Genomic DNA, 24,954 nt, shown 5'->3' with positions numbered 1-24,954 from the left:
CCGATTGAACTTTTGATATACTGGCAACGGCGACATTGACAGTGCGGGACAAGCCATTGAATTTTGTGCTGATATTCAAAAGGTGTGTTTTATTTTGTTTACTTCCTTTTTTAATTATGCGCGCTGCGATTTCCAGTGTTCACTCCTCTCATCCAATTCTTCCTCTCTCTCATCTCAGAACAACCCCTCTAACCTCTCTCACAGACACCCAAAACCACAACCACCTCACATCCACCACCCACAATGTCCACCACTACCGCGGCCCCTCTCGCCCGCGCCATCCGTTCATCCAAACCCCTCCCCTCCACCCTCAACCAAATCAGCAAAAATGCACCCAAAGCCATCTCCCAAACCTCTCCATCCACCACTCCCTCTTCATCCACAACCAAAGTCTTCCACCAAAAGCCCTGGCAGAAATCTCCCCCTCCTACACCAACTTCCTATTTCCGCATCACCCTCACCCGATCCGCTATTGGACTCCCAAAGAAATCCTCCCGTGTGTTGAAGTTCTTGGGATTGCATAAAAGAACGAGTAGTGTGTATCATCCTGTCTGCTCCGATATTGCGGGACAGATTATGAAGGTTAAGGAGTTAGTTGAGGTAGAGGAGACGAAGGAAAGGAGGAGTAAGAGGCAAGAGAGGGAGAGCAGGAGGCCGGAGAGTGGTTTTGTTGTTGAGAAGGAGTTGGAAACGAGTGTGGTTTGAGAGGTTGGGGAAGAGAAGAGCGGAGTGAATGTGAATAGGAGTAGAGATAGTATTGTAAACATATAAAGGAAGATTGGAATGGAGGGCTGGATTAAACACACTGGGAATTGAGAGCGCGATACCATATATAAATGTGTACATGCGATTTGGAGATGGGACGTAGACGGCCTGTTTTATATTCGCGATTGAGATTGGCATACTCTTCAATGCACAGGAAGAATCAGAGGGACTCTCAATACAAATAGTTACGCATCACTCGCAATGGCAATAAGTCAAACTCAGCTTCATACACTCTCTTCCTGCCACGATAGACAGCCATATCAATCGCCCTTCTCCCCCCACCGTCTCCCTCCCTTCAATTCACCTCACAATACCTGTCCAGCATTACCCTTACATGCTTCGCTCAAGCCACCCTCACATTATTGGAGCTCTGGGTCTTTCTATAAACAATGTACACATACATAAAGCATAGCTAGCTATTTGCCAAACAAAAAGCGCATAAGGGTTGCGAGGACATGAAATCTTACTCACAATATACGACTCTAATCCCAGGATCAATACCTTACAAATTGCAGCTGAAATTCTCATATGTACCGTGAAATTGTGGACTGCTTCGTTCTCATCATAGGCAGAACTGATATGCATATCACTGAGAAAATCCACATGAACCGATTGATGTCCTTACATGTAAATCCCAAGTTCAAACGCAACCAACTCAACAAAATCAGGCTCAGAAGTCATGTAATCTGTAACCATGATTCTAAGCTACCAGCTCAAGACCAAACTCAAGGGCTCTTGGACCAAATACAACTAGCTGAATATCTGCCATGCCAATAATACCATCCATTAGAATCTACTATGGTCCATCCATCAATCCATTCAAATCAGATTCTTTCACATGTATGCTCTCTCAATCTGTCTAAGTGTCCTGCCATGCCATATGCTGGTTCGTAAAAATCTTCCCTTCCTATCGCCATCGCAGAAACAAACAGCAGTGGTAGCAGAAACCTGCCAAACAATTTTCCTTTCCTTCCCCAAATTCAATTTTCGATTGAACCTTCGTTTTCACCCACTGTAATACAAGATTCATTTCTTCCCCTAAAAACAAAAGCTAGAAAGAAAGCATGCGCCATTCTCCATTCCATGCTATTATACATCTCCCCGTTCATCTATCCATTCAATTTTGCATGTTTGCATCTTTCAACCTCCAATGCAAGACACAACTCTCTAATTAGGGTTGCGAGCCTTGTCAACATATTCTGCGCCAGGTGTCTCGTATTCATTGACAAAGTAATCTTTAGCATTCTTGCCGATCCAGTTGGTCAACTTGCTAAGTTCTTCTCGGAGACGATTAACAGATTGTAAATCCATATTGGTTTGAGCAATGAGTTCAGGGAGAGTGACTATATACTATCAGTGATGTGTTTCCAAGGAATGAAATGACAGTCTTACCCAAAAGACGGCATAAGTGCTCAGCACCATAGGTATCACATGCAGAGCTTTGTTGATATGAATCATCGTCCCACAATTCACGAAAATCCATATGCTGTTGGCGTTCAAATCTAAGGCAATCGGTTAGAGACAATTGAAGGTATCCTCGGAATGAACACACCTGTACAGAAGAATGCGAGGAAGGCATCTCTCGAAATACTCCTTCAAGCCAGCGACAATCTCTTCCAATATATCTGCCTGGGCACTTCCAACAGGTCTCTTTGGTTTTTCAAATTCAAGCCAATCATTCAAGATTTGATCGACAGATTTCTTATGGGGTAATGGTACAAGTTGTTGATTCTTAGTGACATTCTCCCAGTCATCAACAAGAATTGCTTTGATATGATCGGGGATGACAAGGTTAATGGATGGTCGATTATGAAAGTTTTCTTCCTGTAAATAGTTAAAATCACGTCTTTCCATGACAATGTTTGAATTCAAAATGCGTGGTAACATCTTCTTGGTGGTTTTGATAAGACGTTCTCCTCTGACTTCAGAGGAACCCATCATTTCCTTTTCGAATTGCACTCTCTTTTCAGCCCCTGTGCTAGCAGCTGTGCCATTGTTTTTGAGGGAAGCTTTTTGAGAAGTCTTTGAGACGGCCTTTCCAGCGGTCTTCTCCGGGGCAGACTTATTCAACCCATTTTTAAGAATGAGCCTGGGCTTCTTTGGAGGAGGCTTCATGATCTCTTCTATACGCTCTTCACTGTATGATAGAGGGAAAAGTCTCTTTCGCTTTAGTTGGGGGGGAGGTAATTGATTGTCATCAAATAATCGACCAGCGATAGGATTGATTTGTCCAGGCTCGTAATCTGCATACCACTGGCGCAAAGGTTTGGTATCGGTGCCCTTTTTGATGTGAGCTTGAAGTTTAGGATGAACTGGAGCCGCCTTCTCTTTTGGTTTGTAGAAGTAGTTAGATTTATCTGGTCGATATGTTTCAGGATTTCGAATCGAGTTATTGGAGATGAACTGAAAATCTTTGGGTGGTCTTGCATCCAGATTTGTTTTTGGGACCATGGAGTCGCTCTTGAGAAATTTATCGACATTCCAATGCTCGCTCTTAGGATTGGCCCAATCTGGGTCCTTTCCATTCATCATTGGCTTTGGTTTGGTAACCATTAAGTTGCCAGAATCAATGATTGAGCGATCATATGGCTTCTCTGGACGCTTTTCTCTCGCACTTCTTCGTACATTGACTGATGGTACAGCCAAATTATTGACTGCCTTTACGACTGCCTTTGCGACCGCCTTGACCTTGGTCTTTGCTTTGGTCTTCTCTTTTGCCTAAACAATTATGAGTGATTGAATTGTTGAAGGAGTGGGGGAGGGCTTACATTGGTAACTTGAGGTTTCTGGATTTTATTTTGAGAAGCTGAAATGCCGATTTTCTTTGCAAACCGCTTCGCACCAGCTTTAACAGCTGGGACAATAGGAGGACCCATCTTTAAAGAGTTCTCAAGAGAAGGTTTGGAGTGATATTTGAAGAATGGTCTTGATGATTTTGTTGTCGTGATTGATTGAAGTGTGTGAGAGATTGAATTTCCTTGGAAGTGTGATTCAAGAAGGCGCAGTAACAGAATGTTGTTAAATGATGGCAGCGATCGAAAGCAAAAGAAAAGCTTTGAATGCCCAGCAATGTGAAGTTTTTCTTGTTGCGCTGTATTGAGTTCCTGAAAAGATTGTCTTGATGGGGAATCAATTTGTATTGTTGTTTGGCGACAACTTTAACAATAAGAAGAAGAGAGGATGTTCGATTTTTCCAAAATGGGCAAGCGAGAACCCAAAATTTGAGAGAAGGTCAAACTAGCCATTATGGAAACACTTTTTGTATCTCTCTCTTATACCGCTACCCCCTCTTGTGGTAGATCGAGACAATTACTGAACCCGTAAAAACCACCGTGAAAATAAGGAAAATGTGCAAATGGGTAAAACGACATGGCAGAAAGTTCGAGGGTTTTCAGATTCATAATGTCAAAAGGATCAGAGTATCAACAATGAGAGGAGTCGACAGGAATCAAAAGAGACTTACTTGTTCCAAATCATAATCACGATTTCTCCTTGGACCACCTCTTCCCCCTCCTTGAGCTGCTACACTCGCATGTCTTTCTTCGCTGCCACGACCTGAACCAAAATCAGATCCATTTGTTCGTCCACCAATCTTCTTACCACCGGCTGAAGTTGCGGACTTTGGCTTCTGGCTCATCTTCTTCATCTCTTGATGAAGCTGAGCGGCAAGTTCTTTATTATCGTCATTAAACTTCATTACTCGATCTTGAGGGACCCAGTCGTCCCAGCTATTTTGGTTATCATGGTTAGATTCTGCTTGCTTTCCCGGTTTGGGCGAATTGCCATCCGATTCTGTCAAAGTACGAATACGCGGCCGAAGGGATCGTGATGGCTCTGGAGGGGAGCGTCTGGACATGATGATGGAGATGATGAAAATTGGGGAAAGGGGGGAGAGGAGGAATTTGAAAATGACTTTAGTTGTTTGAACTGTACAATATGATGTGATATGTTACGATACCATGCGATGGAATACGATACGACACGATACGATAAATTACCATACCATATCATATCATGCCATGGAACTCAGCAAAGTATATCGTTATCAGCATCGGCAATGAAAGTTTTGGAGGTGGAATATGTTCCAAGTTCCAAGACTTCTTCACAAGGATTACGAGGAAGGTAGGAGGAGGAGGAGGACGAGGAGGACGAGGAGGACGAGGAGCTATACTCAACTGTTCGATTATCTCGCTACATATCATCCAGCTTTGGAAAGTAGCTCAAAGACGAGTAGAAGTGCGTTCCTTCTCTTTCTTCTCTCGAATCGTCTTTTTTCATCAAGATAATGAAACAGATCACCCAGGAGATTCGAAAGATTCTAATGAATTCAGAATTAAATTGAACTTACGTTGCTTTCCATCTATTCGAGAAAAAAAAATTATGTTAACACGTTTTCTCCTTACAAAAAGCTGATGGTTTACACATCTCCAGCTGAGTATACATCGAATTTAGAGAGAGTCTAGAGAGAATTTCTTACCCCTTATAATGAATCTTGCATTGCCAGCTAGAACCATCTTCCGTCGGTCTTGTGTCTAAAACCTTGGCCTCATACAGCAAATCATGGTGAAAGCAAAGAACTTTTTCATCTTTCGCATAGGGGGCGACGGGTGGTCCAGATTTTGATGGTGCCATGATTTCCGGTCCGATCTAATCAGGGATTTGGATGGATGGATGTCAAACGTATCAGATAAGTATCTGGGTTGTGATGCTAATGAGGTATAAAATCTGATAGCAAAGCAATATCTAAATACTACCAAAGTCCGGAAGCGAAGTTATTGGAGAATTGGAAGATTTGTCGTGTGCAAGTGATGATGATGTTGTTGCAGAAAGGGAGTTGGATAAGATTAGAAAATCCATTTCCATTTCTGTCTGCATCCATCTATCTTAAGACAGCCGAGAAGTAGCAAGCAAGCGCGTCTTTGTCAAAAAAGTACGTGTCACGCGTGTGTTTAATTTATGTACCCCAGGTTTAGGTTTATGGATGTGTTAGGGTTCAATAATTCATCCATGTTTTCGAGTGACATCTTCCAGAAGAGTTTCATTTTGAGAGTATATTTGAGTCTTGGAGTATAATCTCATTTTCGTCGGTTTCCCTTTCTTTCTCAATCCCGAGCTTGCTGGCCATTTTCACTCCAACAACACATCAATGCTTCTTCCCCCTCGACCCAAAGCCCCCGTCTTGACAAGCCTCAATTGAACTCCGATAAACTTCGGATCAAGTTTCTACAATCTGCCGCTAGAAACAAAACTCTTCAAACCCTCTTCAGCCTCCCACTCACCGCACCGCAATGCCACCCACCGAACAAAAAATTCTCACCACCTTCCTCCTCCCTCCGTCCTCCCTCCCCCAAATTATCTCCCTCGCCTCCTTCACTCTCCTTTTCCCGCGCTCTGTTCAATCGTCCCCTGCTATCCGAACGCTCTATCGGGACCTTCAGCATCAACGCGCACAAACAATCGACAATGTTTCGGCAGAAATCGAGCAAGAAGTGCGAAGGGGAAAGGCAATGGAGAGAGCTATTGTGAGAAGTAGGAGAGCAGATGAGAGAGTGGTGGAGGATGACGAGGTGGGGATCGAACGAGCCGTGAGTCTTTTGCTTTCCTTTTGCTTTTTCTTTCTTCCTTAACAATTGTCTTCCCTTCATCTCCAAACACAACTCAACAGCATCTAACAAATTCCAGCTTTCTAGCACAGCTCAGATATCCAACCTCCCATCATCCCATCCACACTCCCTCCATTCCATTCTTCCTCGCCTCGAAACAGCGATCGAAGACCTCGAAGACGAAATTGCGCGACTAGATGCCGAAAGCGAAGAATTATTAAAAGAAATGAAGAATACAGTCGGGGGGTTGAGTGATCTTAGGTATGGACGGCTTGCGAATCCGGGGATAAGGGAACAGGTTTTGGAAGGGTTGGAGAGAGTCGAGGGGGCTGCTGCGATGGCGGGCGAAAAGTGATCGCCATGAGCGGGACATGGATAGATATTACAATTGGACAGCTCTGAAGGAGATAGGAAAGATGGTTTTGGCCAATGAAGGTAATGAGGAATCGCTTCGTTTTAGAACATGATCAGCGACGAGGGAAAAGACGGGCGCATTGCGCATTGAGGATTGAGGATTCGCGATCAAGCAGCTAAGTGCGTTCACACAGGCGCAAACGTCGCGGTGATGCATCACTACCAAGGGTGAAGACATACGAGTGGACACAATTTGGAGGTTTTGGTATATTTCCCTTTCCATAAAGTCTGCCTCCACGGCGGTGGCTCCTAGAGGGCCAGCGGAGCGTCATTTGCAGACGCAGTGCACATGGCACGGAACCAGATGTCAAGGAATTAGCAAGGCGTAAGGTTTGATAATTATGATACCCATTTCTCCATTCATTAAAATTTGTTTAGATAAGCTACGTAAATCGCATTCCAGCCACCCGTCGCTTTGAAAACATGCATGGTATATGAGAATTAGATCCTCCACCGCAGTCTTCCCCAAATTTATATTCGTGACAAAAAATTCTTAATAGGTAACTCCATCTCCAGCTGGGGCAGCGCGTGGACGAGCTCCAGCAGCTGCAGGTCCTTGTGGACCGAGAGTTCGCTTGCTCCTAGAATGGCTATTAGTGGGATGCTTAGAATTCAAAAATGAGGGGAAACCTACATGATGGTTCTGCTCAAGAAAGAAACACCAATCATGAACATCCAGCTGGGAACAACTGCAAAGAACCAAAGTACATATCCAACTGGAACTGCGGCACCATATTGCGCAAGTTCACCATCGAAAGGATGGAACCAACCCTCATAAGGTGCCTTTTTCTTGTACGATTTGGTTGTGTGCAAATCGGTGAATGTAGTGACGGTTGTAGAAGTAGTGTTCAATGGAACCGTGATAATAGGAACTGGAGATCCTGGAGCCCCAACTTCCATAGTCCACAAATGTGGTGGTCCTGCGCCCCACGAATTGCAAAGAACGGGTTGCTCGTCGCAATTCAAAACTGCCATGTGTGGAGCTGTGGGGTCGACAGCGAAAAGGGCAGCGGATTCATTGAAGCCCTTTTCGATTTTGCCGCAGAGACCAAAACAGGTTTTGTTTCCGCCGGTAGCTAGAACCCACCATTCTTGAGGGAGCGAGGACTCGGGAGTGACGCTTCCGCGAATGGTTTCTTGCCAGGTATCGAGGGTGAGGTGGTGGATTTTTGCTTCGCCGACTTTTGCAGTTGCGGCTTCCAGGGGAGATTCGGAGGCTGGAGAGGGGATATAAGATTGAAGTTTTCCGAGCCAGTATTGAGCTTGAGCTTTGGCTTGGTCGAGAGGAGATTCTTGAGCTGCGACCAGGAGAGGGAGGGCAAGGATGGAAACGGTAGGAATGCGCATTTTGGCGGTTTGTTGTGGAATGGATGATGAGGGGTTGAAGATGTTAGAATTGAGGGGGGTCGAGAGACTATATAAGCAGGTTTCTGATTAGGAAGCTTTCTGCGATTAGGCTGTGGATCTGCGCTGATTGGCAATAGCTAATTGAATGCGCCGCGATAACAGTTTTTCGCGAATGGGCTGATCAAATCAAAGATTGAGTTGGAGGAAAGGAGAGACGAGATATCTACAACGATATGAAATGGTGAATTGGGGAAGATTATAAATGAACACAAAAGATTTTGTATATCGTTTATCATGAAGCCCTCCAGCTTAATAAGTGATGATGAGGCCAGATGGTTTTTAAATGGGAATATCAATATTAATGGATACCCTCGAAATACCTGGAAGTACCCTTTCGCTCCAAAGAAACTCCACAGCAATATTTCGAGGGGGGGGGAGGAAGGGGGATGGGCCAATCAACAGTTCCAATGACCCCAGCTTTGCTTACTTCGCTGACCACTAGTCTCTTTCGGTATTAGTGCTCCTGAAAGTGGATGTCATCTCTCTCTCTATCGCTATTCGCTAGCTACGGCAAGCCTTACACTTTTGGTCTGATCGCTATCGATTATCAGAAACTTTTTTTTTATCAGAAGCATTTTTTGATTTTTTATTGCGGCAGTGAAGGCGCAAAGAGCAATTAAGAAAGGTCTCTCACAATGTCTTTACAGGAAAAGCTCGACAAGATACGCTCGCCGAAGCTTCAAAATCAAAAACAGGTATGTCCAGAGAACTGCAATTCTGGAAATGTCTATGGTGATCTTGTGAACTCTACTGACTGGTATCGACGTCTAGACTGCAATTGTATTGTCTGCGGTTGAGGATACACTTAAAGATCAGAAAACAGAAGCCACGCCAACTGGGTATTTTGCCGCATTGTTGGCACTCTTAAGACAAGCGTGCCCTCAAGATGGAGAGGTCAATAAAGATTTAACCACGTCTGTCGTTTATTTACTCGATATCATTACACCTTTTGCCCCGCAACCACTTCTCCGATCAAAATTTACTCAGATTCTCACAAATCTCGGTCCCGCCCTTATATTACCAGAAGCAGATGCTCCTCTCCTCAGACCTTCGATAGGATGTCTCGAATCGTTATTACTCGCACAGGATTCTACGGCATGGGAATTGGAAGTCATGGCAATTGGGCCCAGAAGGGCAATTGCTGGATTATTAAATTTCGCTGTGGATCACAGACCTAAGATTCGAAAGCGCGCGCAAGAAGCACTGGCAAATATTCTGAAGAACCCTCCACCAAGTCCTTCCCTCGATCATCCTGCGGCGGACATGTGTGCGGAAACTGCTTTGAGAAGTTTGAGTGATTTGGCGGCCCAATCGCATCAAGCTAGGAAACAGAGAAAGACCAGCGCAACTGCGGAACATGAACCAGCTTTGATTCACGCATTACAATTAGTTAAGACTGTTGCAGGCGCATCTGGAGGATGGCCAAGTAAGAAGATTGAGGCATTGTGCGAGGTGTTGTTGAATATTTCGAAATCGAGCAACGAATATTTAGCTATGACTTCGTTCGAAGTATTCGAGATGATATTTGAGGGCATGGCAAACGAAACCGCCACATCGAAGTTACCTCGACTTTTAGAAGTGATCTCTGAATTGAGACCTTCTCAAAACGATTCTCAACTCTTACCTCCTTGGATTGCTGTATTGTCGCGGGGTTACGATGTTTCTGCTCAATTGGAGCCAGAGGAGACTTTCGCAAAGTTGCCTGAGCTTTTCACAATGATCTCTGGATTCATGTCATCTTCATCACACAGCATTCGAGTATCTGCATCGGAATGTTTAATTTCATTGATGGCAAATTGTGTCCCAGATTCAGTTATTGCAGAGCCTTCGATTTTTGATGAGAAAGTCCTCGAGAAGTTGGCAAAGTGTGCAATCGATCTCTTGAGTGTCAAGTATCAAGCTGCTTGGATGGAAACTTTCAATGTCATGGGTTCCATGTTTGATGCTTTGAGATGGAGAGCAGACCCAATTTTATCTGAAGTTGTTCGCGCAATCGGCGAGCTCAGAGGTAGCGAGTCTTTTGCTGGTAAGAAGGAAGCGGATGAAATTCTTGGAAAAGCCATTAGAGCTATGGGGCCAGAGAGAGTTCTTAGCATCTTACCTCTCAACCTCATCAAACAAAAAGCTGGACAACCTGGACGCGCCTGGATGTTACCTATTCTAAGAGACTATGTCAGTAACACAAATCTCCAACATTTCCGAACTGAACTCGAGCCATTGAGTCAAGCAATGCTACAGAGAGTAGGCGATCACGGAGCTGCTGAAAAGACAATGGATATCAAGATTTTCGAAACTATTGTTAAACAGATCTGGGCTATTCTTCCTGGTTATTGCGATCTGCCATTGGATCTCACTGAAGCTTTTGATATCAAATTCGCGGAAATACTTGTCAACATTTTATATGGACAAGTTGATCTACGTTCAGACATTTGCAGAGCTTTACAAACTTTGATAGAGTCTAACCAAGCAATTATCGCCATTGAAGGAGAGGAAGACTTACTCCTCCAAAGTCGTGTTTCAAAAGCTGCTGCACAAAAGAACATTGAGCACTTAGCTACGTTCGCTAGCAATATGCTTTCTGTTTTGTTCAATGTCTACAACGAAACATTACCACAGTACAGAGGTTTCATCTTGCAATGTATCAACGCATTCCTGAGCATCACCCCTGCTCAAGAACTCATGGAGACATTCGAACGAGTTAGTCAAGCATTAGGAACATCGCTCGCCGAAGCTGGTGCTCAAACTCAAGCAGAGAAGCAAAAACAAAGGCAACAAAATGCGGCTAACAAGATGCCACCTACGAGTCACAGTCTTATGGATTTGGTTATTACAATTTCCATCTACTTACCAAGAGACAGTTTCAGCACTCTTTTCAATATGGCAGCTCTTATCATTGTCAAAGATGATGACCCTCAACTTCAAAAGAAGGCTTACAAACTTATTCCTCGACTTGCTGAGTCGGAAACTGGCAAGGCGGCGTTGCAAGAACGTAGCACTGATCTTCAGGAACTCCTTTTGAACAGTTCTGAAAAGGTATCCACACCAGCAAAGCGTGATCGTCTTGCTGCTATCTCCGTTCTTATTCCTTTCCTCCCAGCCGACTCCCTTCACTTCATCCCAGCCATTCTATCTGAGGTCGTCATCTCGTGTAAGGAAACAAACGAGCGTGCTCGAACTACAGCTTTCGATCTCCTCATCTTAATGGGAGAGAAGATTGCTTCATCTTCTGGCGCCATTATCGACAACAGCAAGGTATCTCACATGCCTGACGATGCACCAGCTGTAACCGCAACCCTCGAAGAATACTTTACCATGGTCAGTGCCGGTCTCGCTGGTAGCACACCTCACATGGTATCTGCGTCTATCACTGCTCTTACCCGTATCCTGTACAACTTCCGCGAATCTCTATCCCCCGAAACTGTTAGTGATCTTGTCCAAACTATGGATCTCTTCCTCACATCCAACAATCGTGAAATTGTTCGCAGTGTTCTTGGCTTTGTTAAAGTCTGTGTCATTTCTCTGCCTTCTTCTCTTGTGCTTCCACGTCTTGAAAGTCTCATTCCTAATCTCATGGTCTGGAGTCATGAGCACAAAGCTCATTTCAAGGCCAAGGTTAAGCACATTCTCGAACGTATGATTCGTCGATTCGGCGTTGAGATTGTCAATAAGCATTGTCCAGAAGAAGACAAGAAGCTCATTACCAATATTCGCAAGACCCGTGAGAGAAGAAAGAGAAATAAGGATGCCGCTAAAGAAGCAGGCGAGGACAGTGATGAGGAGGAAACTGGTGGCAAGAGAAGAAACAGATTCGAGAATGAATACGATGAGGCTCTTCACGGAAGTGACTCCGAATCATCTGGCTCTGATGTTTCAGATGATGAAGTCCTTGGTAAATCAAGAAAGAAGGGCGGTAAGAAGGCTACTGGCGGGAACCAATATATTGTGGAAGATGATGATGAGCCACTTGATTTGCTGGATCGCAAGGCACTTGGTAGTATTTCAACTACCAAACCTATAAAAGCGCGAACGATCACCAGAACAAAGGCAAAGGTGGACTTGGATGGAAAATTGTTGCTTGGAGGCAATGATAGTGATGATGATGATCAAATGGTTATCGATACTCCGGCAGAGGAAGATGGTGGTGTGGGTGCTTATGTCCATGCATTGAAGGGTAGAGATGCGCCGAAGAAGGGTAGAGGTGGAAGACTTAAGTTCAGTAACAGGAAGGGACAGGATGAGGATGATGAGATGGATGTTGATGAGGATGAGGTAAAGGCTGTTAAGAAGAGCATAGGTGGGGATAGGGAGAGGGGAAGGGGTGGAAGAGGAGGTGACAGAGGGCGAGGTGGAAGAGGTGGTGGAAGAGGAGGCTTTAATGCTGGAAGGAGAGGCTTGGGTGAGGAGAAGAGATCAGGTGGTGGTGGAGGAGATCGTAGTGGAAGGGTTATGAAGAGTCCTAGGGGCAGAGGAAGGGGAAATGGTCACCCAAGGAGATAAGCGGATCTTGAGTGGCGAGATCAGATGGGAAGATGAAGAAGGGTAATGACTTATAAAATAGCATTTGTACGGAGTTATGGATATGGGATGAATCAAAAAGGTCTTTATATACTTCTCTGTTCAGTCAAAAAGTATGCCTGCTTCCTTGATTGTTGTTTGATATGTCATCGTGAAGAAATCTCATTCAATACATTCGATGTGAAATGGAGATCATGAAACAGAACAAAACAGATAGTGAAAAGTGAATAGCGAATTAACTCATTCCATCCCATCCCATAAAACTCTGTTGGCTCAACTCAGTCGCATGAGTGAATTACCCATCAAATACACTCCCATCCATACACGACGGCGCGTCCAACAAGGTCAAAAATCCTTAAATCATCCGTGCGCTTTTATGCACGCGATTTCATGTCTCGATGCGATTTTGCCTGTGTTCAATGGAGAACGCCCAGAAGAATTGGCATCGCAATTCTCGGTCAAAATCCCCGGGGCAATATTTTCAAGATCGCGGAATCTTCCTCTTTCTGGTCCAAAAATTGTAGATCTGCAAAAAGCCCCATGTCTGGTTGTGTAACCAGACGTGCAACAAAAGGTTTTTGAGGCTGTCAGGAAACGATGTGATTGGTTCGCAGAGTTGCATGGGTTGAGGGGAATGGAAAGTTGATGGACGGAAAACACCAGGATCACAGCACAACAATAACACGATACGATTACAATATCAATATGGCAGAAGAAGGAAAGCGTAGGAGAGCGAGACCGTCGAGCTGGTGGGAGGTGCAAGATAATGAAAATAAAGATGCGAATGGGGAGGAGGCAGGAGGCAGTCAAGCTACGGCACACGCGCAAAGTCAAAGTCCAAATATAAATACAGTGGGTGGAGGAATTGCAAAGAAAAAGGCAAGACCTTGGGTTCCGACGGGAATGAATGTGCCTAGTGAGAAGAAGAGGGGTCGACCTTCTTTGGATCCGGGTTCTGGGATCTCGAAACAAAGCGAGGGGAACGATGAGGGAGAGGGCAATGTTGAGGTCGTGGCTGAAGATGAGAGTTCAAGAACGAGAAGAGGAAGGAAAAATACAAATAACACGGGAGGATTATTGAGTGGGCATGGCAATACGGATGTCAGTGAAACGGTAACTGCGATCAGTTCTCTGGCACCGCAGAAGAAGAGGGGTAGACCTGCTGTAGGAGTTGTTGATCGCGCAGCGAGTAATGGATCATCAAAAAGCGCGACGACGGGAGGCCGAACAAAGGATGGATTAAAGGCGCCACACACGCGTGTAGAGGAAAAAAATCGTGGAAGGCCTGCGTTGGGGAATGTGGGTACTACAAATAATCGAGAGAGAAAGAGCGATGGGGTTAATATCGAGGCCGAGAAGAGCAAGTCGTCGCGATCACAAAAGCGCCATCAGGTAGGACCTGAATCATCGGTGCCAACTCGTAAAATGAAGAAGCCCTCCAAGAATGACGAAGAAGCATCCGAGAAGCAATCGAAATCATCGAAGCCGAAGAAGCATGTTAGAATATCGGATGTATCACAAACCAATGAGCCGGATGCTGGAAAGCCAAAAACTAAGAAAGCTGGGGCTTCAGATAATTCCGAGTCCACAAAGAAGCGGAAGAATTCGAATACTGAAGAACAGCAACCACAACAACAAACTAAACGTCGTCGTGTGGAAGATTCACAGGATAAACGGGCCGAGGAAGAACAGCCAGAGCCGCCTTCATATCGACATCTAGCAGCTGTTACTCGGCGTGTAACACACGAAACTATCAATACGAAATGGGAACCTCTACCACCAGCGTGCTTAGATAAGATCTCAGAGTTATTGGTTGATGTGCAAAGACCAGTTGTCTTACAGGTTCGCGATGAACGCAAGAAGACTCAAGCCAGTACAGCAATACAAATGATAAGCCGTCGGCTTTTGAATAGAGTTCGAAAGGGCATGCCATTTCCTAAAGGGACAAGAACCAATCCAGAGGATGATTTTGATTTTGAGAAGATACTGGATTACAATCGAGCTTTAGAGAATCAACTCACACCGGTTTTGCATTCAAATAATCTTTTGGAGGCCGAATTGAGGAAAGAGGAGATTCTACTTGAGAATGAGGAGAGATATCTTGCAGAACTGGAGGCAAATGCAAAGGATGAAGCGACAAGTAGAAGACAAGCTGCTCGAAAAGCTCATCCATTGCTTCAGTTCGAGGTTGATGGCGCTCAAAAGGTACTCAATGATAACATTGGTATAGATGAGAACGCATCTACTTCCTCAATAACTCTAAACGTAAGTTTCTATTATTTATAAACCTCATACATAACTAACATCTCCTCCAGGCCTCGAAATATCAAGATCTTGAAGGCATTGTTAAAAGTATAGATGGTCACGTGGACAGTATTAAGGGCAACTTACAACAGATTGAAGGTATTACCGATGCTATGGCTAAGAGTAAAGCTTCTGTACAAGCTGCTCTATTCAGTCATCTCAATCTCGAACAGTACAATGGCGTTGTTCTGGGTTAAAGACATAAAAACGGTTATTGACGCAAGACACAACGGTTTGGTGGGAGGAAAGTGGGATTACATGTTTAAGTTTGGGAGAAACATTCCAGAGGAATATTTCTGTGTTGCGTGGCCATTGATTCTATAGTTATTGTATTAGATACCCAAAATTGCCTTCTTCATCATTGATATGTATGTAGTTATAATGATCTACAATTTATTTGTTCTTTGTACCAAAGTATCTTTTAGACCTGGACCACCCTTGATCAACCTCGCTTCACGATGAAATTTGCAGTAGCTGCCGTCGCCCCGCGTTCTACACGTCAAGTCAACAATCCCATTAACCCAAATCTTGCAACACAAATTAACCCAGCAATTTAGATAAGGACATTATTACTTTACTAATCGATTAATACAAGGTAAATTTCCACTCTTGTGTGATGAGTAGTGAATTGAGCTGACCAAGCTGAAAGGGTCCTTCTATTCATAAATTTATCGTCTTTCAAAAGCTTCGTTCACCCCTTCAATAACGACCAGCGCAGCGTCGCAATCCAATGGAACCCTATGAAACTTAGGCTCTGATGCCATGGAACAAAATGGAGCCAACAATGGGCAGGATGCAAAGCCACCGGCATCATCTGCAGCTGCTGGCGCAAACAAGAGCCCGAAGAAGAGGCGTAAAGTAAATCATGGTATGCAGAAGTTTCCCAAGGGAACCAACGACTTCCCAAATTGAATTACATGATCTGAAACATTGGCTAATTGTGGAACGTCTTTTACAGCTTGTGTGTACTGTCGGCGATCTGTGAGTACTCGATTGGGTCATACTACAAGGGGAGGGTTGGACGGGTGTTTGCATACCGTTATGCGTGACATTGAAATGCCAGTGGCCAACAGCTAATTCGGTCTTGTCCCTGAGCAGCACATGACATGCGATTTAGTACGACCTTGCGCGAGGTGTACAAAGCGTGGAATTGGGCATCTTTGTCATGATGAGCCCCGCGAACCGGAGTCGACCACGAAGAAGGCAGCGGCGAAGGGTCAGCAGCATCACCATAACAACAACGCTACAGCAGGAACAGCGGAGGAGCTGGGAGGGACACCGCCAGGTCTTAAGCTCGAAAATCCTCTTGACAATAGTCTAAATAACTCGTTCGTCACGGCGGAACAACAGCAACAACAACAAGGTCAAGATCAAGTTCAAGAAAACAAATTGAGTCTTGGAGCACCAGCCATATCCCGTGGTATCTCTCTTCAGCTGGCCCAGCCTACACCGGTTTCTGGGATACAAGCGAATGCTCTCAATTGTAGCAGCAATAATCAATGTATGATGCTTTATATTCTCCTGGGTTTCTTCTTTTGTCTCCGAGATTACTTTGAAATATTGGGCACGTATTAATCCTTTTTCGTTATAGTTCTTGGGTATCCGAATGACTGGCTTGGGTCGCAAAACCAATTTCAAGATATGCATAACTACCATCCATCGTACATGTTCAACGCACCGGAAGTCACCAACGAGTACAATCTTCTGAACGATTTCCTCAATAATAGTCTTCTAGACGACGGAGCTCTAGGTACAGAAGACACATCAAATTTTTATCCTGATCAAGCTGGTTCAATGTTATCAGGAGGCAATTCCAACACGCTCACATCAGGAGCGCAACAAGCTTCAGGTAGTGGTCCATCAGCAGGACTGAATCCACCAGGAAACTCGATTTCGAGACCGGCGAGCGTCATACCAATTGATAAAGCCCGCGAGTACTACCTTCAAGCAGCTGATCCCACTGGTAACGATGTCCCCGAAGTTAGAATGCAACTGTTGTTGAGGGCAAAGTACGACGCCGGAATGCTGAAGCCTTTCAATTATGTTAAGGGGTATGCGAGACTTTCGGCTTACATGGATGGACATATGCAACCGGCTTCAAAGCAAAAAATACTCCGGCAATTGGATCGTTTCCGACCAAAGTTCAGAGAAAAGGTGCAAGCATTGACAGATATTGAACTCATCTACGTGGAAATGTGGTTTGAAAGGAGTTTGATGGAGTATGATCGAGTTTTTGCAAGTATGGCCATTCCAGCTTGTTGTTGGAGGAGAACGGGAGAGATTTTCAGGGGAAACAAGGAAATGGCTGAGTTAATACATGTTCCTATTGAAAAATTACGGGATGTAAGTTGCTTTGAAGATTTCCATTCTCGTTCACACTCGCACTCAAACGTTCTTGGCAAGGACAAATGTGGAAGATGCTGCAATTGTGGCTGAATCTATCTTCCGATACTTTTCCTTTTCCAACGGCTGATAATCTTCTTTCAATAGGGAAAAATAGCGATCCACGAGATCCTGACGGAGGAATCGCTAGTTAATTATTGGGAGAAATTTGGAGCTATAGCTTTTGATTTGAATCAGAAAGCACTTCTGACGAGTTGTTCGTTGAAGAATCCGGATGATAAGAGTAAAGATCCGACGATTAAATGTTGTTTTTCGTTCAATGTGAGGAGGGATGATCATAAGATGTAAGTTTCTCTCTTTTCTTCTGTAGGGGTACCTTTATGTGGAGGGTTTCAGGAGACTGGAGACGGGGTTGTCAGTAAAAAGGAATCATGGTTGAGATGAACAGCATTTCCAAGACCAAAACTAACAGTAAATCCAAATAGCCCATCTCTGATTGTTGGAAACTTCTTACCTCAAGATCCTGTCAAGCGGTGATATATTTAAATTATGGTATGGGAACAAGAATGGAAGACGGAGAGCAAAGAAGTAGAAATGAAGATATTTCAACTCTTTCCGGTATTTATTAGATGAGTACGTACATAAGATGCATAACGTAGAGATTGGGCATGGAAGTGTTATTTTGCAAGACGGGATCGGATTGAAAATGAAGATTTCTACTATGCGAAATGGAAAAGGAGTGAAGGGAAAGGGGTAAGGGATAGCAGTGCAGAGGTTTTGGGGATTGATGGTAGGATCAAATGGGTTTGATAGGCGGGCGGCGGAGGGAGTTCTGGAGGGGGGAATGTTCGGGTAAATACTGGGTATGGTCAATTGCTACGACCTACCTACCTAGTATGAATGTGAATTCACAGAGCAGAGCAGAGTAAAGCATCAAAAAGCTTTACCTTTCAACTTTTTATGAATAAATCCTTTTCTTTAAACAAAATAATGTTATTGTGAATGTCTCGAATTCGGGAAAGAATGCTGCCAAGTAGCGGTGCGGATGAATGATTGTGCTGTTTTCTTTCCTGTTCTTATTGAAGGGAGGTGATTGGGGATATTCGTCCATCTTGGTTGATGTATCCAACTACCTGCCTCACATAACTAAAGTGCTGTGTAGAGATTTCCATCTGAGATTCCTCGAATAATATTCAAGAAATTTGAGACATTCAAGAGAAGTGAAGAGAAGACGAAAACGAGTCATCAGGGATTAAGAGGGCGGTACGAGAAGGAAGCACAAAAAGATATGATGGGTATGGCCGCAGATAAGAGGGCTGGGGCTGGGGCTGATGTTGCACGGCAGGAGGGGGGTTCTGGAGAGAATGGGAAAGGAAAGAGGAAGGGGGGCAGGGAGGTGGATGGGATGGGGATTGAGAAGGTGAAGGATAAGAGGTTGAGAGGGTTGTTTGGTGAGTTTGGTGCTTTCTTACTTTCTTTTCTGATTTGTTTTGCTTTGTTTGCCGATGGCTTGGGATTGTGACGGGTGTGGGTGTAATGGGTTGAGGGATGAAGGATAAACATGAGGGTATGGAAATATCAAAATGTCTATTGTCTCAAGCGCAGCGAGCTATGGGGGTTTGGGAACTTGGCCCCCGTTAATGGGATTGATCTTTCTAATCTTTTGGAGTGGCACTCCGGGTGCTTCAGTGTCTGTGAGCTGAAGAGATTGCAGACGTTGTATCGTTTGATTGATAGACGTTCCGCTAGCCCTCCAGAGGCCACTGCCGTGGAGGCAGTCTCTCTGGAAAAGATTCTCTTTTGCTTTCCTCCAGTTCCAGTTCTAACACGCTTTACTTCAACTCGCAGTATTCGCACAAAAACTCGAAAACGATCTCAATTCCTTGGATACAAGTCTCAGTCGGAATGTATTCAACTTCACATTTACAACTATTGATGGAAATGGTACATTCAAAGAATTGGAGAATGTAATTGCTACATTTCCGACGAAGTTAAGCGCGAGTGCAAGGGATAAAGCACAGGAGTTGGATGAAAAGGCAACGGGAATTTGGAATGTTGCGACGAGGTTGAAGAGGAGTCTTCCTGGGGAGAATGATGATGAGGGTGGTGATGGAGGATCGAAGACTTGGGATAAGAGGAATGAACTCAGAGATGTGTTGGTCATGGTCAGAATATTCGCTTTCCTGGTATTGGATTGTGCGAATGAGTGTGGGAGTTCTGCTACTCATTTGCAAGCGGGTAATGGTAGAGGTGAAGAGAAAGAGAAAGGGCAAAAGTCCAGGGGAAACTTGTTGAGATTAATGAAAGTGGGGATCAAGACGGGGAGAGACTGTTTGAGTATGTGTGCCTGCCTTCTTTTGTCTTCGGGGAAGAGACCCGGACTCTGCGAAATATTGCTAATACTTAGATGTGGGATAGATGGACAGAAGATCGATTATGCTGTCAAAGTTCTGGAGAAACTTGCAGGATATACAGTATATAGTGAAGAACTTCTTCATACATACGAATCGGCTGGTAAATGGGAAGAAAAAGTAACATTCGCGAGATTTACTGCTGAGTATTTCATTCTTAGAACTTTATTGGTAAGGTGACGATACATCTGCATGATGTCTGCTAACGTATTTGACAGGCGTGGCGGCAGGATGATATGCAACTCGCTGAACATATGTTTAATAAGTCTGTATCCTCAAAGAAACTCTTTGATCATACTACCACTGAAAGTCTCTCGGATACCTTATATGAGATGGGGAAAGCACTACTCGAGAAGCAACAGCATGCTTTGTCTGTCAAATGGCTGGAACGTGCCTATGAAGTTTTAAGTGGCGATGAGTTAGACAAGTTTAGCGCTGATGCTACAGAATTGCGAATATCTATTATTCAATCACTCATCAAGGCACTCTTGGAAACCAAAACACCGGAGTCAATACAACGGGCACGGGACTTGATTGACCTTCTCGAGTCTGAACTTGGAGATAAATTGGTAGTTCTGCTTCTAAAACTAGAACTTCTGACGGGGGTTCCGAAGGAAACTTTCGATGGTTTGACGTACAGTGCTATTCTCAACAAGATGATTCGAAGTCTTGTTTTTAATCCGACGAATTTGCGATTGTTGATGTTTCATGTTAGGAAACTTCATGAAAAGGCGCCGAGTTTGGCATGTAGAGTCCTGGATGAGATGATTAGATTACGCGCCAAAGAGTTGGCAAGTATGACAGAATGGCTAGAGAAGGCTCTTCTTACGAGAATCTGGATGAGTGTTAGTGGGAGAGAAACTGAAGATTTATTTGTTGCTATTGACGGATTCCTTACGATGATTGTGGAGAACATTGAGAAGTCAATTGGTGTCGAGGCTACTATGGCTGCTCATACGGTTTGTGGCCTTGTGAACATCGAACAGACCAAAGACTAATTTGATATAGTTAATCTGGAAGAAAATAGAAGCAAACTATGGCCTAAAGCAGTATGAAGTAACTGAGAAATGGTGTCATCTTGCAATTCATAGATTGTTTAAGATACCAGGAGAGGCTAATATGGCTAAGATATCTCGGTTAGTTTCTGCTGTCTGATGAGCAGCCATATCTAATATGCGAACAGGAAACTGCTTCTCTGTGCTCTCAATCGAGGAGACATCAATTGCGCCCGCGATATCTTCGCATCTATGTCCGATTCGGCAAAAGAAGAGCCTTTAACACGGTTCCTTATGTACAAAATAGCAATCAGGAGTGAGGAGGTTGAATTGGCAGCGGAATGTCTTGAAAAGGTTGCTTCGTGTTCCGAAGATACCTCCCTGCTTTTCGCTTGTGTTCTTGATGCACAACAAGCTGGTAACAGAAAGTATGTTTTAGATGCTCTTTGGTTGGTACTAGACAAGTGTGGATTTGGTGCGCAGGAGAATCTTCGTCTTCCGTCGATAATAAGGATGGTTGTTGTTCTACTCATTGGTATGATTGATGCCGAGAAGACACCAACTAGCTACGCCAGGGAGAACATTGAGAAATTGTGTACAATGTTCGAAAAGGGTAAGCTACTCACGCAATATCATTCCGAGAAGAAATGCTAACCATTACATTACAGCACTCCACGCCGTACAAAAATCCCCCAATCGAGAGATATGGACAATTCTCGAACTCGAATGGTTTTCTCGAAACTCATACAACCTATCTCTAAAGCATCTTGCCGTTTGGGAACCCCAACAATCTATAAGAATGCTCGTCAGTTGTATCGGCTTCATTGATCGCTATCCTCAAGATATTGGTGAAGATGCCCACGAGGACGTTACACTTCGGAAAATGTTCTGCAATTTCTGCGCTGCGACTATTTTCGTTTCTATCGCAAGAGCAGAACAAAATATCGAATCACAATTACAGTTCTATCTTAATTTGCGGAAACATGTAGCGAGTTTCGACCACATATTACAAGCAAAGCTGGAGAATTTGGAAGTGGAAATCACCGAAGATTTGTTGAAGAAATTATCCGTTCTGCTTGCATTTGATTTTGAAGCCGCGTGTAGGTTGAAAGATTGGGATGGACTTGGAGAGATTATACTTAAAGCAGGGGTTTGTAAGAGTATGAGGGTTTATGAATTAATGGCTGATTGCATTTTGAGTTGTGAGGCTCCTACTCAAGGTTTGTTCTTTTCGCTTCTTGTTTTCCCCCCTTTTCCCTCCTCATTCTTCCTTTCTTTATTCTACGATTTGCAAGTACCATCGAGAAACATTTATTCTAACGAACCCATCTACTCAACCACAGTCCTAATCATGACTCTCAAGAAAATCACAAACAAGACTTGGGAAATGGAAGAATTCGATACCGTCAAATTATCAAAATACATGCGCTGCCTATTTCAAGCAGCTATGGGATCAGATGATAAGATTGCAGAGGAACTTATCGATCAAGTATGTATGCTTGCTGCTGATGCTTCCGAGGTATGTTTTTGAACCACTCTCGAATTGTCTCTTCTCCTTCATTCCCTGTTATTTTCTTCTTTCCGTTTCCCTATGGTCGCCGAACTCTTTCCTACGACTTAAACCCCCTACCTCAGGACAGGAAAAAAGAAACTAACCCCCACCCCAAACTCAGACACAAATCCCCTACCCAATTCAAGAACTTGACTGGCTAGCAACTAAATCCTTCAACCACGCCATCGATCTCTACAGCGCAGATCAAGACGAAGCGTGTAAACGATGGGCTGACAAATCAATACTGATTGCGGGATATTGTGATGATGCGGGAAGTTTGAAGCGGCTTTTGACGCAGAGATTTGGGGGGTTGAAATTTGATGGGTAGGATCTGATGGGATAGGGAGAGGGGTAGTGAGAGATTGGGGAAGATTGGAGGGAGTGTTGGGTTGGTTCTGCGTGAGTTTCTAAGATGCCAAAACCGAATGTCGCATGGATGAAGGGTACCTGTTGTGTTTTGCTGGTGCCTTCGCTATATACATATAGAGAGGGGGGGAGGAGATACGTGAATAACAAATTCGAGCTAGCATTCATATAAATTTTCTTATTGTGTTAATTTAGCTTCCAACAGGTACATACATACATACATACATACATACATACATACATACATACATACATACATACATACATACATACATACATACATACATAACTCAAAGTAACTTTGTATAAATATTTCTCTTCCTTTCAAAAACTTATGACTCAACCGGTTTTATTATTCATAAATCCGAAGCGTGGTTAATCGATACATGCATGCACATGTTTATCAGTATCTCAAGATCTCAAGCTGGCCAGAAAAGTCTAGCCATTATATCAGCACAGCAATATCAAAGTCTTCTTTGAGACTTGTCTTTCAGACGGAATTATGATGGTTCGTATATAACATATCTCGTCTACGAGTCACGCAAATATGTAACGTTGAGAAAGGTAACGACTTGATCACGAGATGGGGAGGAAGAGAAGTAGAACTCGAAGAGAAGAGAAGACAAGAGACCAGAAGAGACCAGCACACATAACAATTTCAGTCAATTTTTTTTTTTCATATCTTATTAACCAAAAGAAGATTAAAAAAAGGAGCGTAATACCCTATCGACTAATCCAGCAGCCAATTCAAAATCCAATCCAGACCAGCTTTTAAGTTGCACGATAAGCTCTACTCATCACTATCCAAAGTATTCACAACGCCTCTTTACAACCCGCGGAAACCCTTGATAGGGAATCTAAAGTTCACGTGGTGACTCTCGGCACCACTGAGCACCACGACCTTGCTTTCCTTCGCCTTCTCGCTCGCCTCGAGACTTTCCCATCCCACGGCCGCTATGAAGACTTTCCCCTTCCCATCTACGTCGTCTTTGGAAAGACCCGAGGCGACGCCGGTGCAACCTTCTAGATCCTTGAACTTGGTTACTTGAGCCCGGAGATCGTCTTCGGAGGAGGCGCCTTGCTCGATGGTGAGCATTTGGACGAAGTGCGCGTCGATGACTTCTTTGGGGGCGTAGGGTTTGAATTCGATAATGACGATGTTTGGGGGGGCAGTGAGGTTTGATTTCACTTGGGTTAACATTTCTTGGAAAGCGGGGGTTTCTGTTGTGAAGAGTTAGATAGATGTTCTTGGTTGAAATGAGCACAAGGGTGGAACAATGGGGTGGAAATTTACCTTTGAATGTAGCTAAAGCCTCAGTAGATTCCCAACCAATGAGAAGCTCGAGTTTTTGTTGATCTTCGCTGTGGGGTCCCCAGCTTTTGTCCTAGTTAGAGATGCGGTATGAATGAATGATGGCGAAAGAAGCATACCGAGTGCGAAGATAACCATCCTGAGCCTTCAATGTTTGGAGCATGACTTTGAGATCATCCTTCCATTCTTCAACTCCTCCGCTGACAGATAAGATAACTCTTTCAGTGATAGCCATTTTGAGATTTGCGGTTATATGTGCTGATGATTACAGATGGAAAAGTCTTTTGAAATTGTAACTTTTTGAGATTGTACCGGACAATTGTTATGAGAGATGAGCTGAATGTGATGATGTGATGTTCTAAACCGGGTGGTTCTTCGTCGTCCTTATATACATTGTCTGCTATCAACATACACGGATATGAAAATTGAGCAAGCTCCATGAACCCATTGCAAACATCCAATTAAAGGAGGCGTTCGCAACTCATTGTTACGGCTAGTAGATTTACAACAGTTGGAGCATTAACGTGCATTCTCTATCCGAAAGTGCTTACCATAGGTCTGGTACGTGATTGTTTCCTTGTGAACTTGTGTGTAGAAACTTTGATTCTTCTCATTGGTTACCCCATATGATAGGAATTTGTATAATACACTCTAGATCAGCTATTGTAGGGAGTGTTGAGTTTGGGGAGGCTGTTTCATGAGATGCACGCTCGGAGTTCGGATACCTTCGCTACTCGAAACAAAGATGTTTGCACTGATCGCGAGTGGGGTATTGCGATGCGATGTGACAGGTGGCAAATGTCAAACCTTTCAAGGAGCTACTTCAGACGACCCTATTGCTCTGAGTTCAATGGCTTGAAGCAAAACGGATTTGTGCGCACGGTATACGAGTTTGTGATGCGGTTCGCATCGCGCATGGATTACGCATTGAAAGTGGCTGATTTTGAGTCCGGAAGCTGAACGGGCT

At 44.0% G+C, this 24,954-nt stretch overlaps 9 protein-coding genes across 10 annotated transcripts; 6 read left to right on the top strand and 3 right to left on the bottom strand.

The window, feature by feature from the left end:
• Positions 1–2: 2 nt before the first annotated feature.
• Bcmrpl33 lies at positions 3–992 on the top strand. The gene is made up of 2 exons (XM_024697293.1): positions 3–82; positions 205–992. The coding sequence occupies exon 2, from the start codon at positions 244–246 to the stop codon at positions 703–705; it is 462 nt and encodes a 153-aa protein (XP_024553108.1). The 5' UTR covers positions 3–82; positions 205–243; the 3' UTR covers positions 706–992.
• A 276-nt stretch (positions 993–1,268) lies between these two features.
• Bceaf3 lies at positions 1,269–5,589 on the bottom strand. Of its 2 annotated transcripts, XM_024697291.1 has the most exons (6): positions 5,243–5,589; positions 5,114–5,125; positions 4,229–4,493; positions 2,318–2,589; positions 2,158–2,267; positions 1,269–2,108 (listed from the first exon to the last, which is right to left on the bottom strand). In XM_024697291.1, exons 1-6 carry the CDS (start codon positions 5,395–5,397, stop codon positions 1,933–1,935), a joined length of 990 nt encoding a protein of 329 aa, XP_024553106.1. In that variant the 5' UTR covers positions 5,398–5,589; the 3' UTR covers positions 1,269–1,932. The 2 variants fall into 2 exon arrangements, with proteins under 2 accessions (XP_024553106.1, XP_024553107.1); XM_024697292.1 differs by lacking the exon at positions 5,114–5,125.
• Positions 5,590–5,668: 79 nt separating this feature from the next.
• Positions 5,669–6,973, top strand: BCIN_14g05130 (hypothetical protein). The gene is made up of 2 exons (XM_001550145.2): positions 5,669–6,350; positions 6,448–6,973. Exons 1-2 carry the CDS (start codon positions 6,054–6,056, stop codon positions 6,721–6,723), a joined length of 573 nt encoding a protein of 190 aa, XP_001550195.1. The 5' UTR covers positions 5,669–6,053; the 3' UTR covers positions 6,724–6,973.
• A 125-nt stretch (positions 6,974–7,098) lies between these two features.
• BCIN_14g05120 (hypothetical protein) lies at positions 7,099–8,530 on the bottom strand. Its single transcript, XM_001550144.2, has 2 exons — positions 7,417–8,530; positions 7,099–7,363 (listed from the first exon to the last, which is right to left on the bottom strand). The coding sequence occupies exons 1-2, from the start codon at positions 8,127–8,129 to the stop codon at positions 7,276–7,278; spliced, it is 801 nt and encodes a 266-aa protein (XP_001550194.1). The 5' UTR covers positions 8,130–8,530; the 3' UTR covers positions 7,099–7,275.
• A 209-nt stretch (positions 8,531–8,739) lies between these two features.
• On the top strand, positions 8,740–12,809 carry Bcrrp12. The gene is made up of 2 exons (XM_001550143.2): positions 8,740–8,884; positions 8,961–12,809. Exons 1-2 carry the CDS (start codon positions 8,825–8,827, stop codon positions 12,684–12,686), a joined length of 3,786 nt encoding a protein of 1,261 aa, XP_001550193.2. The 5' UTR covers positions 8,740–8,824; the 3' UTR covers positions 12,687–12,809.
• Positions 12,810–13,160: 351 nt separating this feature from the next.
• Positions 13,161–15,420, top strand: BCIN_14g05100 (hypothetical protein). Its single transcript, XM_001550142.2, has 2 exons — positions 13,161–14,969; positions 15,020–15,420. The coding sequence occupies exons 1-2, from the start codon at positions 13,350–13,352 to the stop codon at positions 15,203–15,205; spliced, it is 1,806 nt and encodes a 601-aa protein (XP_001550192.2). The 5' UTR covers positions 13,161–13,349; the 3' UTR covers positions 15,206–15,420.
• Positions 15,421–15,448: 28 nt separating this feature from the next.
• Positions 15,449–18,336, top strand: Bcrds2. Its single transcript, XM_024697290.1, has 7 exons — positions 15,449–15,603; positions 15,658–15,876; positions 15,967–15,989; positions 16,107–16,509; positions 16,600–17,351; positions 17,499–17,695; positions 17,837–18,336. Exons 2-7 carry the CDS (start codon positions 15,771–15,773, stop codon positions 17,886–17,888), a joined length of 1,533 nt encoding a protein of 510 aa, XP_024553105.1. The 5' UTR covers positions 15,449–15,603; positions 15,658–15,770; the 3' UTR covers positions 17,889–18,336.
• Positions 18,337–18,366: 30 nt separating this feature from the next.
• BCIN_14g05080 (hypothetical protein) lies at positions 18,367–22,897 on the top strand. The gene is made up of 9 exons (XM_024697289.1): positions 18,367–18,802; positions 19,200–19,688; positions 19,770–19,933; positions 19,981–20,721; positions 20,771–20,898; positions 20,946–21,370; positions 21,426–21,977; positions 22,101–22,276; positions 22,431–22,897. Exons 1-9 carry the CDS (start codon positions 18,640–18,642, stop codon positions 22,635–22,637), a joined length of 3,045 nt encoding a protein of 1,014 aa, XP_024553104.1. The 5' UTR covers positions 18,367–18,639; the 3' UTR covers positions 22,638–22,897.
• Positions 22,898–23,325: 428 nt separating this feature from the next.
• BCIN_14g05070 (hypothetical protein) lies at positions 23,326–24,324 on the bottom strand. Its single transcript, XM_001545774.2, has 3 exons — positions 24,107–24,324; positions 23,970–24,052; positions 23,326–23,896 (listed from the first exon to the last, which is right to left on the bottom strand). The coding sequence occupies exons 1-3, from the start codon at positions 24,220–24,222 to the stop codon at positions 23,502–23,504; spliced, it is 594 nt and encodes a 197-aa protein (XP_001545824.1). The 5' UTR covers positions 24,223–24,324; the 3' UTR covers positions 23,326–23,501.
• Between the last annotated feature and the right edge of the window lie 630 nt (positions 24,325–24,954).

The sequence above is a fragment of the Botrytis cinerea genome, chromosome 14, assembly GCF_000143535.2.
Source record: "Botrytis cinerea B05.10 chromosome 14, complete sequence".
NCBI classification, from domain to species: domain Eukaryota; kingdom Fungi; phylum Ascomycota; class Leotiomycetes; order Helotiales; family Sclerotiniaceae; genus Botrytis; species Botrytis cinerea.
The sequence above is the reverse complement of the archived record's forward strand: the minus strand, read 5'-3'. Positions and strand labels throughout refer to the sequence as shown.

Bases quoted from the DNA above. Each gene is read 5' to 3' on its own strand.
- Bcmrpl33 (XM_024697293.1), top strand. From the start codon at position 244: ATGTCCACCACTACCGCGGCCCCTCTCGCCCGCGCCATCCGTTCATCC.
- Bceaf3 (XM_024697291.1), bottom strand. From the start codon at position 5,397: ATGGCACCATCAAAATCTGGACCACCCGTCGCCCCCTATGCGAAAGAT. The intron at 2,590-4,228 runs GTAAGTCTCTTT...AACTATTTACAG, and splicing joins GTGATTATGATTTGGAACAA to GAAGAAAACTTTCATAATCG. The intron at 2,268-2,317 runs GTGTGTTCATTC...CGATTGCCTTAG, and splicing joins CCTCGCATTCTTCTGTACAG to ATTTGAACGCCAACAGCATA.
- BCIN_14g05130 (XM_001550145.2), top strand. From the start codon at position 6,054: ATGCCACCCACCGAACAAAAAATTCTCACCACCTTCCTCCTCCCTCCG. The intron at 6,351-6,447 runs GTGAGTCTTTTG...AACAAATTCCAG, and splicing joins AGGTGGGGATCGAACGAGCC to CTTTCTAGCACAGCTCAGAT.
- BCIN_14g05120 (XM_001550144.2), bottom strand. From the start codon at position 8,129: ATGCGCATTCCTACCGTTTCCATCCTTGCCCTCCCTCTCCTGGTCGCA. The intron at 7,364-7,416 runs GTAGGTTTCCCC...TAGCCATTCTAG, and splicing joins TTCTTGAGCAGAACCATCAT to GAGCAAGCGAACTCTCGGTC.
- Bcrrp12 (XM_001550143.2), top strand. From the start codon at position 8,825: ATGTCTTTACAGGAAAAGCTCGACAAGATACGCTCGCCGAAGCTTCAA. The intron at 8,885-8,960 runs GTATGTCCAGAG...ATCGACGTCTAG, and splicing joins AGCTTCAAAATCAAAAACAG to ACTGCAATTGTATTGTCTGC.
- BCIN_14g05100 (XM_001550142.2), top strand. From the start codon at position 13,350: ATGGACGGAAAACACCAGGATCACAGCACAACAATAACACGATACGAT. The intron at 14,970-15,019 runs GTAAGTTTCTAT...CATCTCCTCCAG, and splicing joins CTTCCTCAATAACTCTAAAC to GCCTCGAAATATCAAGATCT.
- Bcrds2 (XM_024697290.1), top strand. From the start codon at position 15,771: ATGGAACAAAATGGAGCCAACAATGGGCAGGATGCAAAGCCACCGGCA. The intron at 15,877-15,966 runs GTATGCAGAAGT...CGTCTTTTACAG, and splicing joins GAGGCGTAAAGTAAATCATG to CTTGTGTGTACTGTCGGCGA. The intron at 17,696-17,836 runs GTAAGTTTCTCT...AAATCCAAATAG, and splicing joins AGGAGGGATGATCATAAGAT to CCCATCTCTGATTGTTGGAA.
- BCIN_14g05080 (XM_024697289.1), top strand. From the start codon at position 18,640: ATGATGGGTATGGCCGCAGATAAGAGGGCTGGGGCTGGGGCTGATGTT. The intron at 18,803-19,199 runs GTGAGTTTGGTG...TTCAACTCGCAG, and splicing joins GAGGTTGAGAGGGTTGTTTG to TATTCGCACAAAAACTCGAA. The intron at 19,934-19,980 runs GTAAGGTGACGA...CGTATTTGACAG, and splicing joins TCATTCTTAGAACTTTATTG to GCGTGGCGGCAGGATGATAT.
- BCIN_14g05070 (XM_001545774.2), bottom strand. From the start codon at position 24,222: ATGGCTATCACTGAAAGAGTTATCTTATCTGTCAGCGGAGGAGTTGAA. The intron at 24,053-24,106 runs GTATGCTTCTTT...CTAGGACAAAAG, and splicing joins GATGGTTATCTTCGCACTCG to CTGGGGACCCCACAGCGAAG. The intron at 23,897-23,969 runs GTAAATTTCCAC...TCTTCACAACAG, and splicing joins GGCTTTAGCTACATTCAAAG to AAACCCCCGCTTTCCAAGAA.